We start from the raw sequence: 13,396 nt of genomic DNA on the forward strand, positions 1-13,396 counted from the left end.
CGGCGCTTCTTTTGCTTGAAGCGCGTTGGGCTTATGCTCAGGTGGAAGAAGCGCCGGAATAACCAGCTCTTAGTTTTAAGATGTGATGTGTGGCACAGTTTTGTAAATAAACTTTCTTCTTACAAAACTCACATGTATGAGTGACAGAGACAACTCCGACAAAAAAACCGAAATGTCATTCTAAAAGCTAGATGTACATTACCTTCTGCCGCGTAATGTAGTTCTTTTTTACCAAAACACACTCATTTTCATACAGAAGTAATAAACACTTCGATCGTTGAAGTCGAAACAAACTAAACAAAAGTCAGTCCTCGCCGTTAGCCTCGACTGCCTCCAAGCGGTGTCTCTCTTTCTCTTTGAGCTGCTGCTCTATCAGAGCATCCAGCTCTGGGCTCAGTAGCACGGACAGACCGGCAGCTATCGGCACCTGTCCATTCAGATTATAATAATTAAAAATAATGTGTTTATTCCCTATCCCGTAGGAATTTCGAAATATCCGGCCTTATTCCTTGTCCGCATTATAAACGGAACCTCTGTGCAAAATTCAGCTTTCTAGGTCTAACAATCGGCTGGGTGCTAATATCTAAATCAATCAGTGAGTCGAGATTTTTTTTTACTTAGATTTACAAGCTGTTGCCGGCAATTTCGTCCGCGTGGATTTAGGTTTTCAAAATCTTTTTTATTTTTCGGGATAAAAAGTAGCTTATAATCGTCTCCAGGATGCAAGCTTTCTATATTCATCAAAATCGGCTGAGCGAATGGGCCGTGAAAAGCTAACAGACTTTTACATTAGAATATTAGCATGAACATGAATTTTCAATTTGGGATAGAAATAAAAATAAAATAAATATTTTTCCGGTATAAAAAGTGTCACGCACATGTAAGAAAAGCACAGGCCGTTAGACGAACAGCAATCGAATAACCCCGGTTCCAATGCAGGAACGTTGCCGATCACAGACCACCACCTATAGACGCCCAAGCCGGACACCCCTGATCGCCAAGCTTAGGCAGTTGTTTAGCATAAAAATTGGCCCACGCCCGTTCTGTACCCTCATTCCGCACATTGTCTTGATGACGTGACTTTTGAGTCCACCAATCACAATAAAGCATTCTCCCATGTCCCCCGCCAACATTTTACGATTTTGTTTTCGTGCATAACCATGTAAGTATATGCGTACTCTTGAGTCTACTCATATCCTAGAAGATAAAAAAATTAGGGCAAACCCCTTATAGTGTCTTACCTCTGAAAAAATTGGCCTAGCAGCCTCCCATCTCTCGATATGATTTTCTATAACCTTCACACACGCCTGGGCTTTCGGCAGCATATGACCTAAAATGCTAAAACAGAATAATTGAAATATTAGTGATAATAATAACCGGGACTGACGGCGTAACGTGTGCTCCGAGATACAGGGGAAAGAAAAAGGCCAAATTAGGACCTCCAAAATCGTTATCCATCCAGTTAACTTGGGTCAACGTTGCTTAACAACCTCAATCGACTGATATACGTTGTCACGTCTATCACAAGTATCTAAAGAGCTAAGCTCACAAAGTTAACTGGCGGCTTCTCGCGACTTTTTACCATGTCATCTTGCTTAAAAACAGTAACATCTGATCTACGAAGAGCAAAAAGCAGTGAACTATGTCAAAGAGAGGCAAGCACGTTATTAAGAAACAGCATCGCGAATGAAGCACTTTTCACGATCTATGATGCTAACTGGCATCTCCTTCACCTTGCTTGAAAAACTCTGTAAAATCTAATCTATTTACGAAGATCCAAGAGCAGAAAACTAACTCAAAGAGCGGCATGCACGTCATATTAAGGAACTGCGTCTGAAGGTCGGGAATGAAGCATTTGTCACGATCCATGATACTGACTGGCAGTTCTCCGCGACTCTTCTCCACGTCCCCTTGCTTGAAAAACTCCGTGAGAACCGCTGCCTGCATTTCAAAATGTTCAGTAAGATAAAATCAGAATCGCTTCCTGCATTTCAAAACGTTCAGTAAGATAAAATCAGAAACACTGACTGCATTTCAAAATGTTCAGTAAGATAAAATCAGAATCACTGACTGCATTTCAAAATGTTCAGTAAGATAAAATCAGAAACACTGACTGCATTTCAAAATGTTCAGTAAGATAAAATCAGAAACACTGACTGTATTTCAAAATATTCAGTAAGATAAAATTCGCAGCTCGATTGCGGTGTAATGACTGCTACAATGTCACGATCGCAATCACCTCTGATTGGTTGTCGTACGACCAGAAAAGGACGTAAATAGGCCGATCATAATGATTACGGATTATTGAACTCTAGCTGACCCACCCCAGTGAAATTTCTGAAATTGTTTTCAATGTGTGAGTTTACGTAATATAGAAAACTTACATGCAAAATCTCAAGCTTTTAGACCCAACGGTTTGAGTTACACAGTCAGTTTTAGCTTTAATTACCAACTTCTGGACGAGTTCAATTGAGGTAGGCATTAATAGACAGACTCGCTTGAAACCATGTCAAAGCAATACCCAAAGACAGGAGGGCATGAAAAACTATTGGTGGTACCAAAGTTTTAAGTGCACAGAAATGGCAGAATCATCACCAAGGTCAAGGTATACGTGTATATGTCAGTCAGTTAGTTTATCCCTGTATAAATATAGATTTTCTGATAAGTACTAACAGCAGTCTTCTTGACATTGCCCCAGTCTTTGAGCTGGTCGCTGAGATCGGCCGCGTTCATCAGCAGACTTTGCAAAGCGCTCGAATGCAAGCGGTTACCTTTTTGGAAGTCGTACGAGATCAGTTTGAATTCATTTAAATTCCTGTAACGAAGAGGAGTACACAGTGGATTACATCAAAAAGATGCGAGGCGGGAAGAGTGGTGGTGCTCGCCGCTGTGCCCACGGCGTGTCACGCGGCGGGCGCGTCTGCGTTATGCGATTTCCAAATAAAGAGTAAAGACTGGCAGAAGGTTCCGCTGCGGGCATTGCTTCATCGAGAATTGCCGCCGCGTGCGCCGCCACGATGAACGCCGGTGGGACGCGTCGATGCCATCCGCGGGCTCGGCCGCAAAAAATGCTCCATTTCAAACAAACGCGTATAAAATTGTTTCTCCGTAAACGCACTCATACAACGCCATATGTTTAAATTCAGCGCGGGCCGCGCCGCCCATCGCCACGCGCGACGCCCCGCGTCTCCGTAAACGAGGCCTAGTAATAGGGTCCCGGTTTACCCTTTGGGTACGGAAAATTTAGGATCTAACTTGAAATAATTAGCGAGATCCGTGGCAAGGATGTAATCCCGCAGCAGCATGAGGGCCCTATCGTAGTCTCTCCTGGGCAACGCCTCCAGAATGTCGCATCCCTCCGTGTTAAGTATACACATCGCCTGCGCTAGATGGTGACGCTCCATCACACTACCCTCGCTCGAGTATAGAGCTGCTAGCGTCGTTTCTGTGAACAAATAGCTTTACTGAAAAAAAACACCAATGGAGACACAAATAAAACCCGTAAACCTACTGATGTAGCATGTTTTATCTGTGATTGCATCCAGAATGGTGTATGTTAGCTAATGGCTGTTACCTACTGACTTCATATTGAGAATTTCTTAACAGGAAAACTTTTGTAGTCTGACCTGGGACTCGAATCCGGGACCTCATAATCCGCAGCTGAACGAACTAGCCACCAAACCAACGAGACAGCCAAATATGTACCTACCTACCTGTTCGAATACAAACTGTAAAACTCCTATTAATCCTTTGTTAGAAACAAACTGCTAAATTGGATATGAAACTTACGCCCTTGTATCTGAAAGCTGTTGGTGGTGCCTCGATGGTCCATATCATGAACTAGACCGGATATTAGATACATCAAAGCTTGCAAATCCCTGAAAATGTAATGATGAAACTATTAAAAACAACGTAAGTGATACTATACTTTCAACCATTAAAAAAAAATCAAGGCAAGAGTGAATAGGCACCTTCTAGGCAAGCGTGGTCCAACATCTCATCATTGCTTTATTTAAAGCATGATTGTCAAACGCTCGCCTATCATGCAATAAGAAAATCTGTAGTATTACTATTGGTGTTGTCAGTAGTGCCCGGGGACACAGCTGGTCCAATCATTGTATCTCGGAACTATATTATAATGTAAATAGAGAGAACCCCATAGAGAAAACTTTGTTAGCGTGATTGAGGATTGCGTAGCGACATCTAGATTGCTTGTTGTAACTGGTTCTTGCTAGCTACTGCGCCATGTATAATTTGATACAGAGACCGCCACAAATGTTTCTTGGCTAGAATAAATTCGTTGTAACCATAGAGCAGAAACAAAGAGGAGATGTTGTATTAAGATTTCCCTATGAAATATCGAGTGACATTTTGCGGGGTGAGGGGTTGTGGAACGCCGCCCACTTCTCAATTTTCCATCTGCGGGTTAGTAGCAAAACTACTCGCTTAGCGACCTAACATCGATATATTGATGTCACTACATAGTTCAGCTATCTCACACTAGATGTCAATAAGTGTAGAAATTACGTATAAAATTACTTACAAATGAAATGTGATACCATTCATAGCATCAGAACGTCTGTCTGAATAACTTTGACACGATAAAACACAACACTTCATCCTTTTGTTCTTAAAAACGCGAAAACACACCGATAATACGAGTCTCAATATATGTGAACCTGACGAACGCAGACAGCATACTAACTAAGGCCCCGCCCACAGTGATGACGTCAGGACCTAGTTGAAAATCACAGTGCACAGTTGCTTAGGCCAACTCCTCTTTGTTTCTGCTCTATGGTTGTAACCGTATCGGTTTTTTCAAACATTAGTGGTACTCACGTAAAATATCCTTGCGAGACCAGTTTGTAATTGGTGATAGCAGCATAAGCCCACTGAGCTACGCTGAACGCGTGCAGCCAATTGTGGTAAGGGACGTCCCGGTAGCCCTTCTTCACGTGTAGAATAAAACGCACTAGTTTATGGGGCTTTATGTTGAATCTAAGAAATGAGGTCAATTGTAAACCTGGTTAAAACCTACCTATACTGTTAACTAAGCTATTACACTATTCGCGAGCAATTTACAGTACCTGCTTCAAAAAAGGAGGAGATTCTCAGCTTGACTGTTTTTGTGCTACGCGATTACTCCGCCAATTATGAACTGATTTTGATTATTCTTTTTTATTTCGTAGGTCATACTTCAGATGATGAATATCTTCAGAGAAAGAGAACGGAACCCCTCAACGGATAGGAGAACAGACCCGGCAGAAAATATTGCACATCAAACTTTAGTAAGAGATTTCAGCTTTATAGAGCGTTGTGTATGTCACTCATACTTATTTGACGTCTCGTCGGTCTTAACGACAGAGACAACGGTCTATGACACCGTTGTCTCTTTCTAAAGTTCGATGTGCAATATTTTCTATTATCTCTAAAGATATTCATCAGATCTTCGCCAAATTTATATGAGACCACCTCAGAAGTATGACCTACGAAACAAAAAAAGAATAATCAAAATTAATTCATAATTGGTGGAGTAATCGCGTAGCACAAAAAACAGTTGCCTCCTTTTTTTGAAGCCGGTTAAAAAGAAGATATGGATCATTAAGGATCAAACTAAGGCAATTTAAGGAAACCACATTGAGCCGTAGGTACAGTTCCCCTGCCCGTGTTAAAAACCAGAACATTTTTCTGTGTAAGTTGCAGAGACAAATACAAAATCGACCAATTTTTCTAAAGTTGACTTTCGGCTACCACGTTACCTTTTACCGTCAACCCACTCGTATTTCTAAAACCACAGTACGCTTAGTACGAAATTTTGTCTCACCAACGTTTATAGTATTCGAGTGTCATAAACTCTCGCGTTATAGTAAACTGGATCTTAACTGCCTTGTTTCAAAGCTCAAGTTTGTCTACACATCTACAGCCAGCGCTCCAAGTGGAAACGTTGTCAGTGGCATTGAATTTTTGACTTCAATTCAAGGCTCTTTAGGTCCATTTTACTTTGACGTTATTGTGTTTCGACTCTCGAATTCTAGCAACGTTGGTGGAGACGTAAAATCTTCTAAGCGTACAGAACTCTCTAAATAAAAACAAAAACTGTTACTTTTTATCAAAGCCCAGGTCGACAAACATCTTGAGTGCATAGCAGGGCAGCTCACGCAACGGCAGGGCGCGTATGTTGAAGTGCAGGCTCGTGAAGTGAGGGTGGCCGTGGAAGCCAAAGCACTCCAGCACGCGGGACACCTCCGTGTCGCCAACCTTTGACAATTGGGTATTTGACTCCAATTTTTTTATTACTTTATTATAAACTAGGATAGGATAAAATAGGATTAGTTTTTTCAGTTCACGTAAACTGAAAAAACTAATTAAATCGATCAAATAATAAAAAAGTTATAAACATTTCAATATTTCTGATTGGACAGAGATAGCGATATAGAATTATGACGTCATTTTCACAAATGCCATAGTAGCTTCGTGCGGTTTCATACAAATTTTCGTTTTGCGAGAAAGGGATAGAAGACCATAGATAAAACACTATATGGTATGTCAAGGCAAGACTCTTCTACCACCGCTTAAAATGTAAAATCTAATGAGAATAAAGTTTTTTCTTTATTCCTCAACTAGCAGAATGATGGGCATCATCACAAGACCGATTTCGGTTTAACCTACCTTCATATGATACATAACCAATTCGTTTGCCAGGACATTTCGGATATGCGCCTCCCGAATCTTCTGGTAAACAACGGAGTGCATGATGCACACTCCACAGTACACGCTGAATGCAAGGGCCATCTCCTCGTCCATGGCGTCGAAATACGGGTCTTCAACCTTGTTGATTAACTGACCCACGCCTATGATGCCGGTTTGTTCGCGGATCGGGAAACACAGGATGGCCCTAAAATCGTAAAACTATTCAATCCTTAGTTTTAATATCTTTTACTCTCCTGAAAAGCCTAGTTTGGCATTCCAAGCAAAAGTTTTATTTTAGGTTAAGGTCAATTTAGGAAATTTTTGTTTGGACTTTAGCTCTTTTATTTTAGCCAACCCAGCCAGCGGGGAAGGCTTTGCTATGAGGTATATCGCCACTTTTCAGGGCAATAATACCAAAAATGAATTTGGTTTCCCGTAATTTAAACATCGTACAGGGACGGGTAAGGGGTATAGGTATCTACAGGCCTTTTCGTAATTCATCCTATTCGTAATTATCTCTTTTAATTCAATCAGGGTAAGCTTTTTATTTTCAAACCATATATTTTAAGAAGAGAAGGAGGAAGGTGAACGCCAAAACAGGATCTACAAATACGGTATGTATCAGAGTGACTTATATGCTGTTTTTTTTTACAAAGAATATTAGCCATGTTAAATGACTAATATTCCCCTTTCCTCTCCAACTAAGTACCAAGCTTGTGCTAGGAGTAGGTACGACAATAGTGCAACGGGCGGGGTTTGAACCGTCATAGTTTAAAGTAGACCAAGAAACATTTCTCAAAGAGATTTTAAAAGCTACTTTTAAGCTATGAAGCCACAAACGGATGGACTGCTTAAAAGTCCATAAAAAACTTTTTTGAATATCATTCAAAACTACCAGTCAATCTATCTTATCTGTTCGGGGTGACAGCATTGCTAGTGGAGAATTTGTTATTGCTATTTTTCATAAATTCACTAAGAAAAAATGGAATTAAAATTCTTTCAACATAGCGAGGATTCAATATAGCTTAATATATTGCAACTAGCTTATGCTCACGTCAACTTCGTCCGCATGGACTACACAAATTTCAAACCCCTATTTCACCCCCATAGGGGTTGAATTTTCAAAAATCCTGGGGACGCTCTCCAGCACGATGGACCGACGATATAAGGAGGCTGGCGGGAAGTGGCTGGATGAGGAAGGCTGAGGACCGGGTATGTTGGCGCTCTTTAGGGAAGGCCTATGTCAAACTGATCTGACTGTCCAAGGCTGATGATGATGATGATGATGACTGTATTCTAAAACTGCAAAAGACCAACTTGCAATCCACGCCAGGTTGCGAGTCGATGACGGGGTTGTACGCGGGATGGTCCTTGGCATTTTTACAGTTGATTACATTGCCGCTGGTGATAACTTCCCCCACTATGCCGATGTTCATTGGGAACCGATTCTCTGGCTCGGGATCATCCTTCGATAAGAGAATTACGTTACTAATGCTTGAATCTAAATGTATTAAAAGGAAAAGGTGACTGACTGACTGACTGACTGACTGACTGATCTATCAACGCACAGCTCAAACTACTGGACGGATCAGGCTGAAATTTGGCATGCAGACAGCTATTATGACGTAGGCATCCGCTAAGAAAGGATTTTTGAAAATTCAACCCCTGAGCGGGTGGAACAGAGGTTTGAAATTTGTGTAGTCCACGCGAACGAAGTCGCGGGCATAAGCTAGCTTTATATACCTAGAGAACTTGCCATGGCGTGGCGTGTACTATACTGAGGCCGCCTTCTGTGTACTACTTGAAATTGTATTTGTACTATTTGTACTTTATCCAAGGAAAGAAGTTATCTAGTATAGCGCTCTCTCTGTTACGTAATCCCATACAAATGACAGAGACAAAAATCTCAGTGGGCGTTAACCATTTTGAGTCATTAACCACAAACGAAACTGTTTTCTAATGTTTTAGAGTTCCTCAAAAGGAACTGTGTGTCAAGAAACCTATAGGGTACTTTCCCTTGATCTAGAAATCCTAGAATCATGAAATTTGGCAGGTCATAAAGCACACTTATGGAAAAAAATCTGGAAACCGTTAATTTGTGGTTATATCACAAAAAAATTAAATCCTTGGTATTGGCAGTATCGCAATGTGTCCGGATGTTCTTGAGGTTCTGCCCTATAATGTATGCCCTCTTGTGGATGGTGTCCTATGTTTGCTGCAAATGTAAAACACATTATGCACTCACGGTTTGCGAGTGTCGGTTCCTCTTCACAAGTTCCATACGGTCCACGTCTACCAACATGACGGAGCAGTATTCCGCTCTGGTCAACAGCTTGGCTTGCTCCATCGCCATTTGGAGCAACGTCTCCAGTGATGCCACCTGGAATAATTCTTTTTTTTTTAATTTGTAGACTAGCGCTTGGCTGCAATCAGACCTGGTGGCAAGTGTTGATGCAGCCTAAGATAGAGCGCGCTTGTCTAGAAGATGCCTATTCACTCTTGACTAGAAGGTACCCATATTATAATTGGAGGGGAAAACTGGTGCTGGAAGGGTGTTCCAGTGTTATGGCACTGACAATTCAAATGTCAGAGTTCAGACTGATTTAAATACCCTAAGTTTCATTACCCTAAGTTTTCAATAAAAATGCAAAAATCTGAGAAATTATTTTTCAAGATGGCGGCGATTCCCAAGGTCTTGTTTCTGATCGCTTAGGTACCTACATTTTGAAAAGTGTGAAGGAACCTTAATCTAATAAGTACTTAATATGTAACTAGGTAGGTATACTAATCTTCTTTCTATATATAAAAATGCATCGCTAAATGTGTTGCTGATCGCAAATCTCGAGAACAGCTGAACCGATTTCGCTAATTCTTTTTTCATAATATTCCTTGAAGTACGGGGACGGTTCTTACGGAGAGAAAAATTTAAAAAACTTCCTGAAAAAGAATCGACTGTTAGGCGGTACGAAGTTCGCCGGGGCAGCTAGTCCATACTAGTATTATAAATGCGAAAGTGTGCCTGTCTGTCTGTCTCTCTGTCTGTCTGTCTGTCTGCTAGCTTTTCCCGGCTCAACCGTCCAACTGATTTTGACGAAATTTGGTACAGGGATAGCTTACATCCCGGGGAAGGACATATGCTACTTTTTATCCCGGAAAATTGAAGAGTTACCACAGGATTTTTAAAAACCTAAATCCACGCGGACGAAGTCGCGGGCTTCATCTAGTTTTCAATAAATCTGTTCGATTCCAACCTCAGACCATATTTTAAGGTAGGTCGAAAATCTGGGCTAAGCATTAATTCATCTATGGGGTAGGTAAGTACCTACCTACCTAACCTAGAAGATAAAATTGGGTGAGTACCTGGCTGAACAACCCGCGAGCAACACGGAGTAATTGTTGACACTTGAGCTTTAGCGTGCATTCGTATTCTAGTTGAATGGCTTTCTTTAACACTGGCCATGCGAACCTAAGAAATAGCCTTGCCTTAATCTTAATAAACAAACAACGCAACTTTTTAATATCTTGGCATTTAGAGACTGTTACACGGGCAGCTCGAGAAATTAATCGTTGAACAACTTGTACTCAAAGAAAGAAAGAAAAATGTTTATTGCTTAAATTGAGCCACACATCACACGGTATCCTATCTAACAATTGCTTATCCCAGCGCTTCCTCCCCTTGAGGAAAGCCAACATGCCTCAAGCAGAAGAAGCGCCGGAATAAACTGTGTCATGAGGGGCACAACCCGAAAAAAGGTTCCAGCTCAGCATAATGCTGTTTACTTGCTACGCAAGAGCATAGGTGCAGGGCTGATTTTCAGCCAAGACCCTAAATCTCGAGCAATCAATGCTAACTGCTAGAGAAGTCGTTTTCAACTGCTCGGCCAGTTGACAATTCATCTGCTGTTCCAAAATACAAGCTAGAGAAGGTGAACCTGAACAATTGACAGCTTGAAAATCGAGAACAATCAGTTTTATCATCAATCAGAATCATCTTTGGATCGGAGCAGCCCAGTACCAACTCCTTCCATTTGTGACTTGTGGACGATCCCAAACTAACCGGCTCGTTGGAAAGCCTGGAGCTCCGCAGAGACGTAAGCTCTCTTTGTGTGTTCTCCCTTTATAATGGGGAGTGCTCTGAAGCAAATTCACCCTCACCACCTGAGTGCCTGGTGCTGTTCGACCACCCGTTGTGCCAGGTCCTTTTTTCCACACACATGCAAACTGTGGAATCAACTCTCTTCGGCGGTGTTCCACTAGATTACCACATGGGGTTAATCAAAGGGCCGACCAACAAATTCCTGAAAGGCCGGCAACGCATGGCGGTTCCTCTGGTGCTGCAAATGTTCATGGGCGTCGGTAATCACTTAAAACATCAGGTGACGCTTCTGCTCGTTTCTCACTATTTTTGTTTTTAAAAAAAGCGGGAGCCGCTTGACGACCTAGATCTCAGCCTAGACTAAATCTAATTGGACTTACAGAAAACATTCGCTTATAAGTTGGAAGGCATTTTCCTCCAAAACCTTTGGCGCTACCACGCACACGAGCACAGAGAACGGCTTATCCGCTATGGGATACATGTTTACCCGTTTCTTGACATCCTTTGCAACGTACTGTAATTATAAAACTTTTTAATTGTCATTTAATTTTATTTATGAATCCTCAAGGGTTTAAGATCAAAAATTGAAAGATTATTTATATTCCAAAATCAAAACAGGCATTATCTGCTGCCTTATACTAATCATGGATTATCATTGAAATATCAATAAACACCTGATACTTACGCACGGCATGTGTCCACTGCTGGGCAAAGGTCTCTTGCAGCATATTTTTTGTTGCTTATGTTGGGGAGCCTCTCAATACTGTGACGTGTGTGTGCAGGATCGCCAATGGTACCCCCCAGCAGAGTGTATTGGTTCTTCGAACTAATGCTCTACCCAATGCCTCTTCAGCTTCCCGAGTCAGTAGAAAGGTACGTAGGTAAGTACTTACAGGCATCACAATATCTTGAAAATCAGATCCGAAGTTTGATAACAGATCATTCTGATCCACGGATGACCTCAGAACATTTGAGAGCTTCTGTGTCAGCTAAAATTTAAAAGTTTTCAGTCATCATAATTTTATATTTTCTTCTTCGTAATTATTTATAATAACTAAGTATAGTCATATCATGTCTGATGGGATTTCCCATTGCCAATACCTATAGCAGGAGCCGTCCAACTTTTCTCAAGTATTAAAGTTTTAGGGTAAGCCTGCACTGCAAAATTTTAGCGCGTGATTTATCAGCAATATTATATTCTGTGATATGAAAATTGTATGAAACTGTTCGCGCTTAGGTACTTTTTTTCGCGAGTGCGTGCGGCTCCGTAGGGGACTTCTATTAAAAAATTGTGCTTTCTAAGTCCAAAGGTTTGGAGTTTTGGACTAGGCGTTATGAGTCTGGTAGTGAGTGAATCAGAAGTCAGACCTTTTCTTTTTATTGTATGAGATACTTACGTATATCCTATGCCTTCGAGTCAAAGCCGTGGACCCAATACTTTCGATCCAGGCCTCTTCCGCGTGCACCACTATTAAGAACGCAGTCTCCGCTTCGCATTCCTCTTTCAACTAGATTAAAATACATCAAATCATTCCTTAGACAGATCTAAATAGAGCGTTCGTTTACTTGCTCAGATTTTCATCATTATCATCGTCACCCGATAGATGTCCAGTGTCCACTGGTGGACACAGGTCTCTTGTAGGGACTGCCATGCGCCTCAATCTCCTGCAACCTGAGACCAGCGATTCCTTGCGACTCTTTGATGTCATCTGTCCATGTCCACCTAGTGGAGAGTCTTCCAACGCATCGCTCCGCATTTCGGTAGGTCGTCGTCACTTTGGGACCCCAAACGTCTACCTATCGGTTTTTCGGACTATGTCCCTGCCCTTCATCATCATCATCATGATCAACCCATCACCGGCTCACTATAGAGCGCGGATCTCCTCTCAGAGTGAGAAGGGTTTTTGGCCATAGTCTACCACGCTGGCCATGTGCGGATTGGTAGACTTCACACACCTTTGCGAACATTATGGAGAACTGTCAGGCATGCAGGTTTCCTCACGATGTTTTCCTTCACCGTTAAAGCAAATGATATTTAATTAATTAAAACGCACATAACTCCAAAAAGTTAGAGGTGCGTGCCCGGGATCGAACCCCCGACCTCCGATTAGAAGGCGGACGTCCTAACCACTTGGTTATCACAGCTTATCCTCCCTGCAGTCCCTGCCTTTGCCACTTATTTATTTCTTTAAGTTTATTATTAAGTAACTATATCCAACATACATAAACGTTAACTTTATTTTGTAACTGGGCAGAACTGTCATCATTTAAATTCATCACCAACTCCATTATTTTTCCTGGGTCACTGTATTGTAGGGTTCTCCTTCGGGCGTGCTTTTTGATCGAAGCCATTGTGTAAAATTATATTATATAGGATAGGAAAAAAGTTGAGAATATCAATACCTAATTAATTAAAAAGAAAATAATTAATATCTTTCTCTGATTTCAAAGATTTCTCAAATCTCTAATCATTTTGGCACGTAAATTGGCGTTGGGTTGACGGTAGAGCCCATAGAGATCTTGATAGAGATATTATAATAAAAGAGCCATTAATTTGAAAATAGCGCTGGCGCATGAGATGTAGAGACTGAAGCGAAAATAGTCATCAAT

General features: G+C 41.4%; 1 protein-coding gene across 1 annotated transcript; it reads right to left on the reverse strand.

The window, feature by feature from the left end:
• Positions 1-97: 97 nt before the first annotated feature.
• Positions 98-13,191, reverse strand: LOC117984590 (cGMP-dependent 3',5'-cyclic phosphodiesterase-like). Its single transcript, XM_034971213.2, has 16 exons — positions 13,010-13,191; positions 12,184-12,294; positions 11,680-11,775; positions 11,167-11,300; positions 10,051-10,156; positions 8,936-9,070; positions 8,008-8,156; positions 6,670-6,895; positions 6,104-6,258; positions 4,840-4,998; positions 3,790-3,878; positions 3,256-3,445; positions 2,674-2,815; positions 1,796-1,941; positions 1,242-1,338; positions 98-427 (listed from the first exon to the last, which is right to left on the reverse strand). The coding sequence occupies exons 1-16, from the start codon at positions 13,136-13,138 to the stop codon at positions 305-307; spliced, it is 2,187 nt and encodes a 728-aa protein (XP_034827104.1). The 5' UTR covers positions 13,139-13,191; the 3' UTR covers positions 98-304.
• Between the last annotated feature and the right edge of the window lie 205 nt (positions 13,192-13,396).

The sequence above is a fragment of the Maniola hyperantus genome, chromosome 8 (assembly GCF_902806685.2).
Source record: "Maniola hyperantus chromosome 8, iAphHyp1.2, whole genome shotgun sequence".
Taxonomy (NCBI): Eukaryota; Metazoa; Arthropoda; class Insecta; order Lepidoptera; family Nymphalidae; genus Maniola; species Maniola hyperantus.

What these genes read in the sequence shown, in the direction of transcription:
- LOC117984590 (XM_034971213.2), bottom strand. Translation starts at nt 13,138, where the DNA reads ATGGCTTCGATCAAAAAGCACGCCCGAAGGAGAACCCTACAATACAGT. An exon ending in CTCGCGGGTTGTTCAGCCAG is followed by an intron (nt 9,071 to 10,050) that starts GTACTCACCCAA and finishes GAATTATTCCAG; the next exon opens with GTGGCATCACTGGAGACGTT. An exon ending in CAACCTGGCGTGGATTGCAA is followed by an intron (nt 6,896 to 8,007) that starts GTTGGTCTTTTG and finishes TTACGATTTTAG; the next exon opens with GGCCATCCTGTGTTTCCCGA.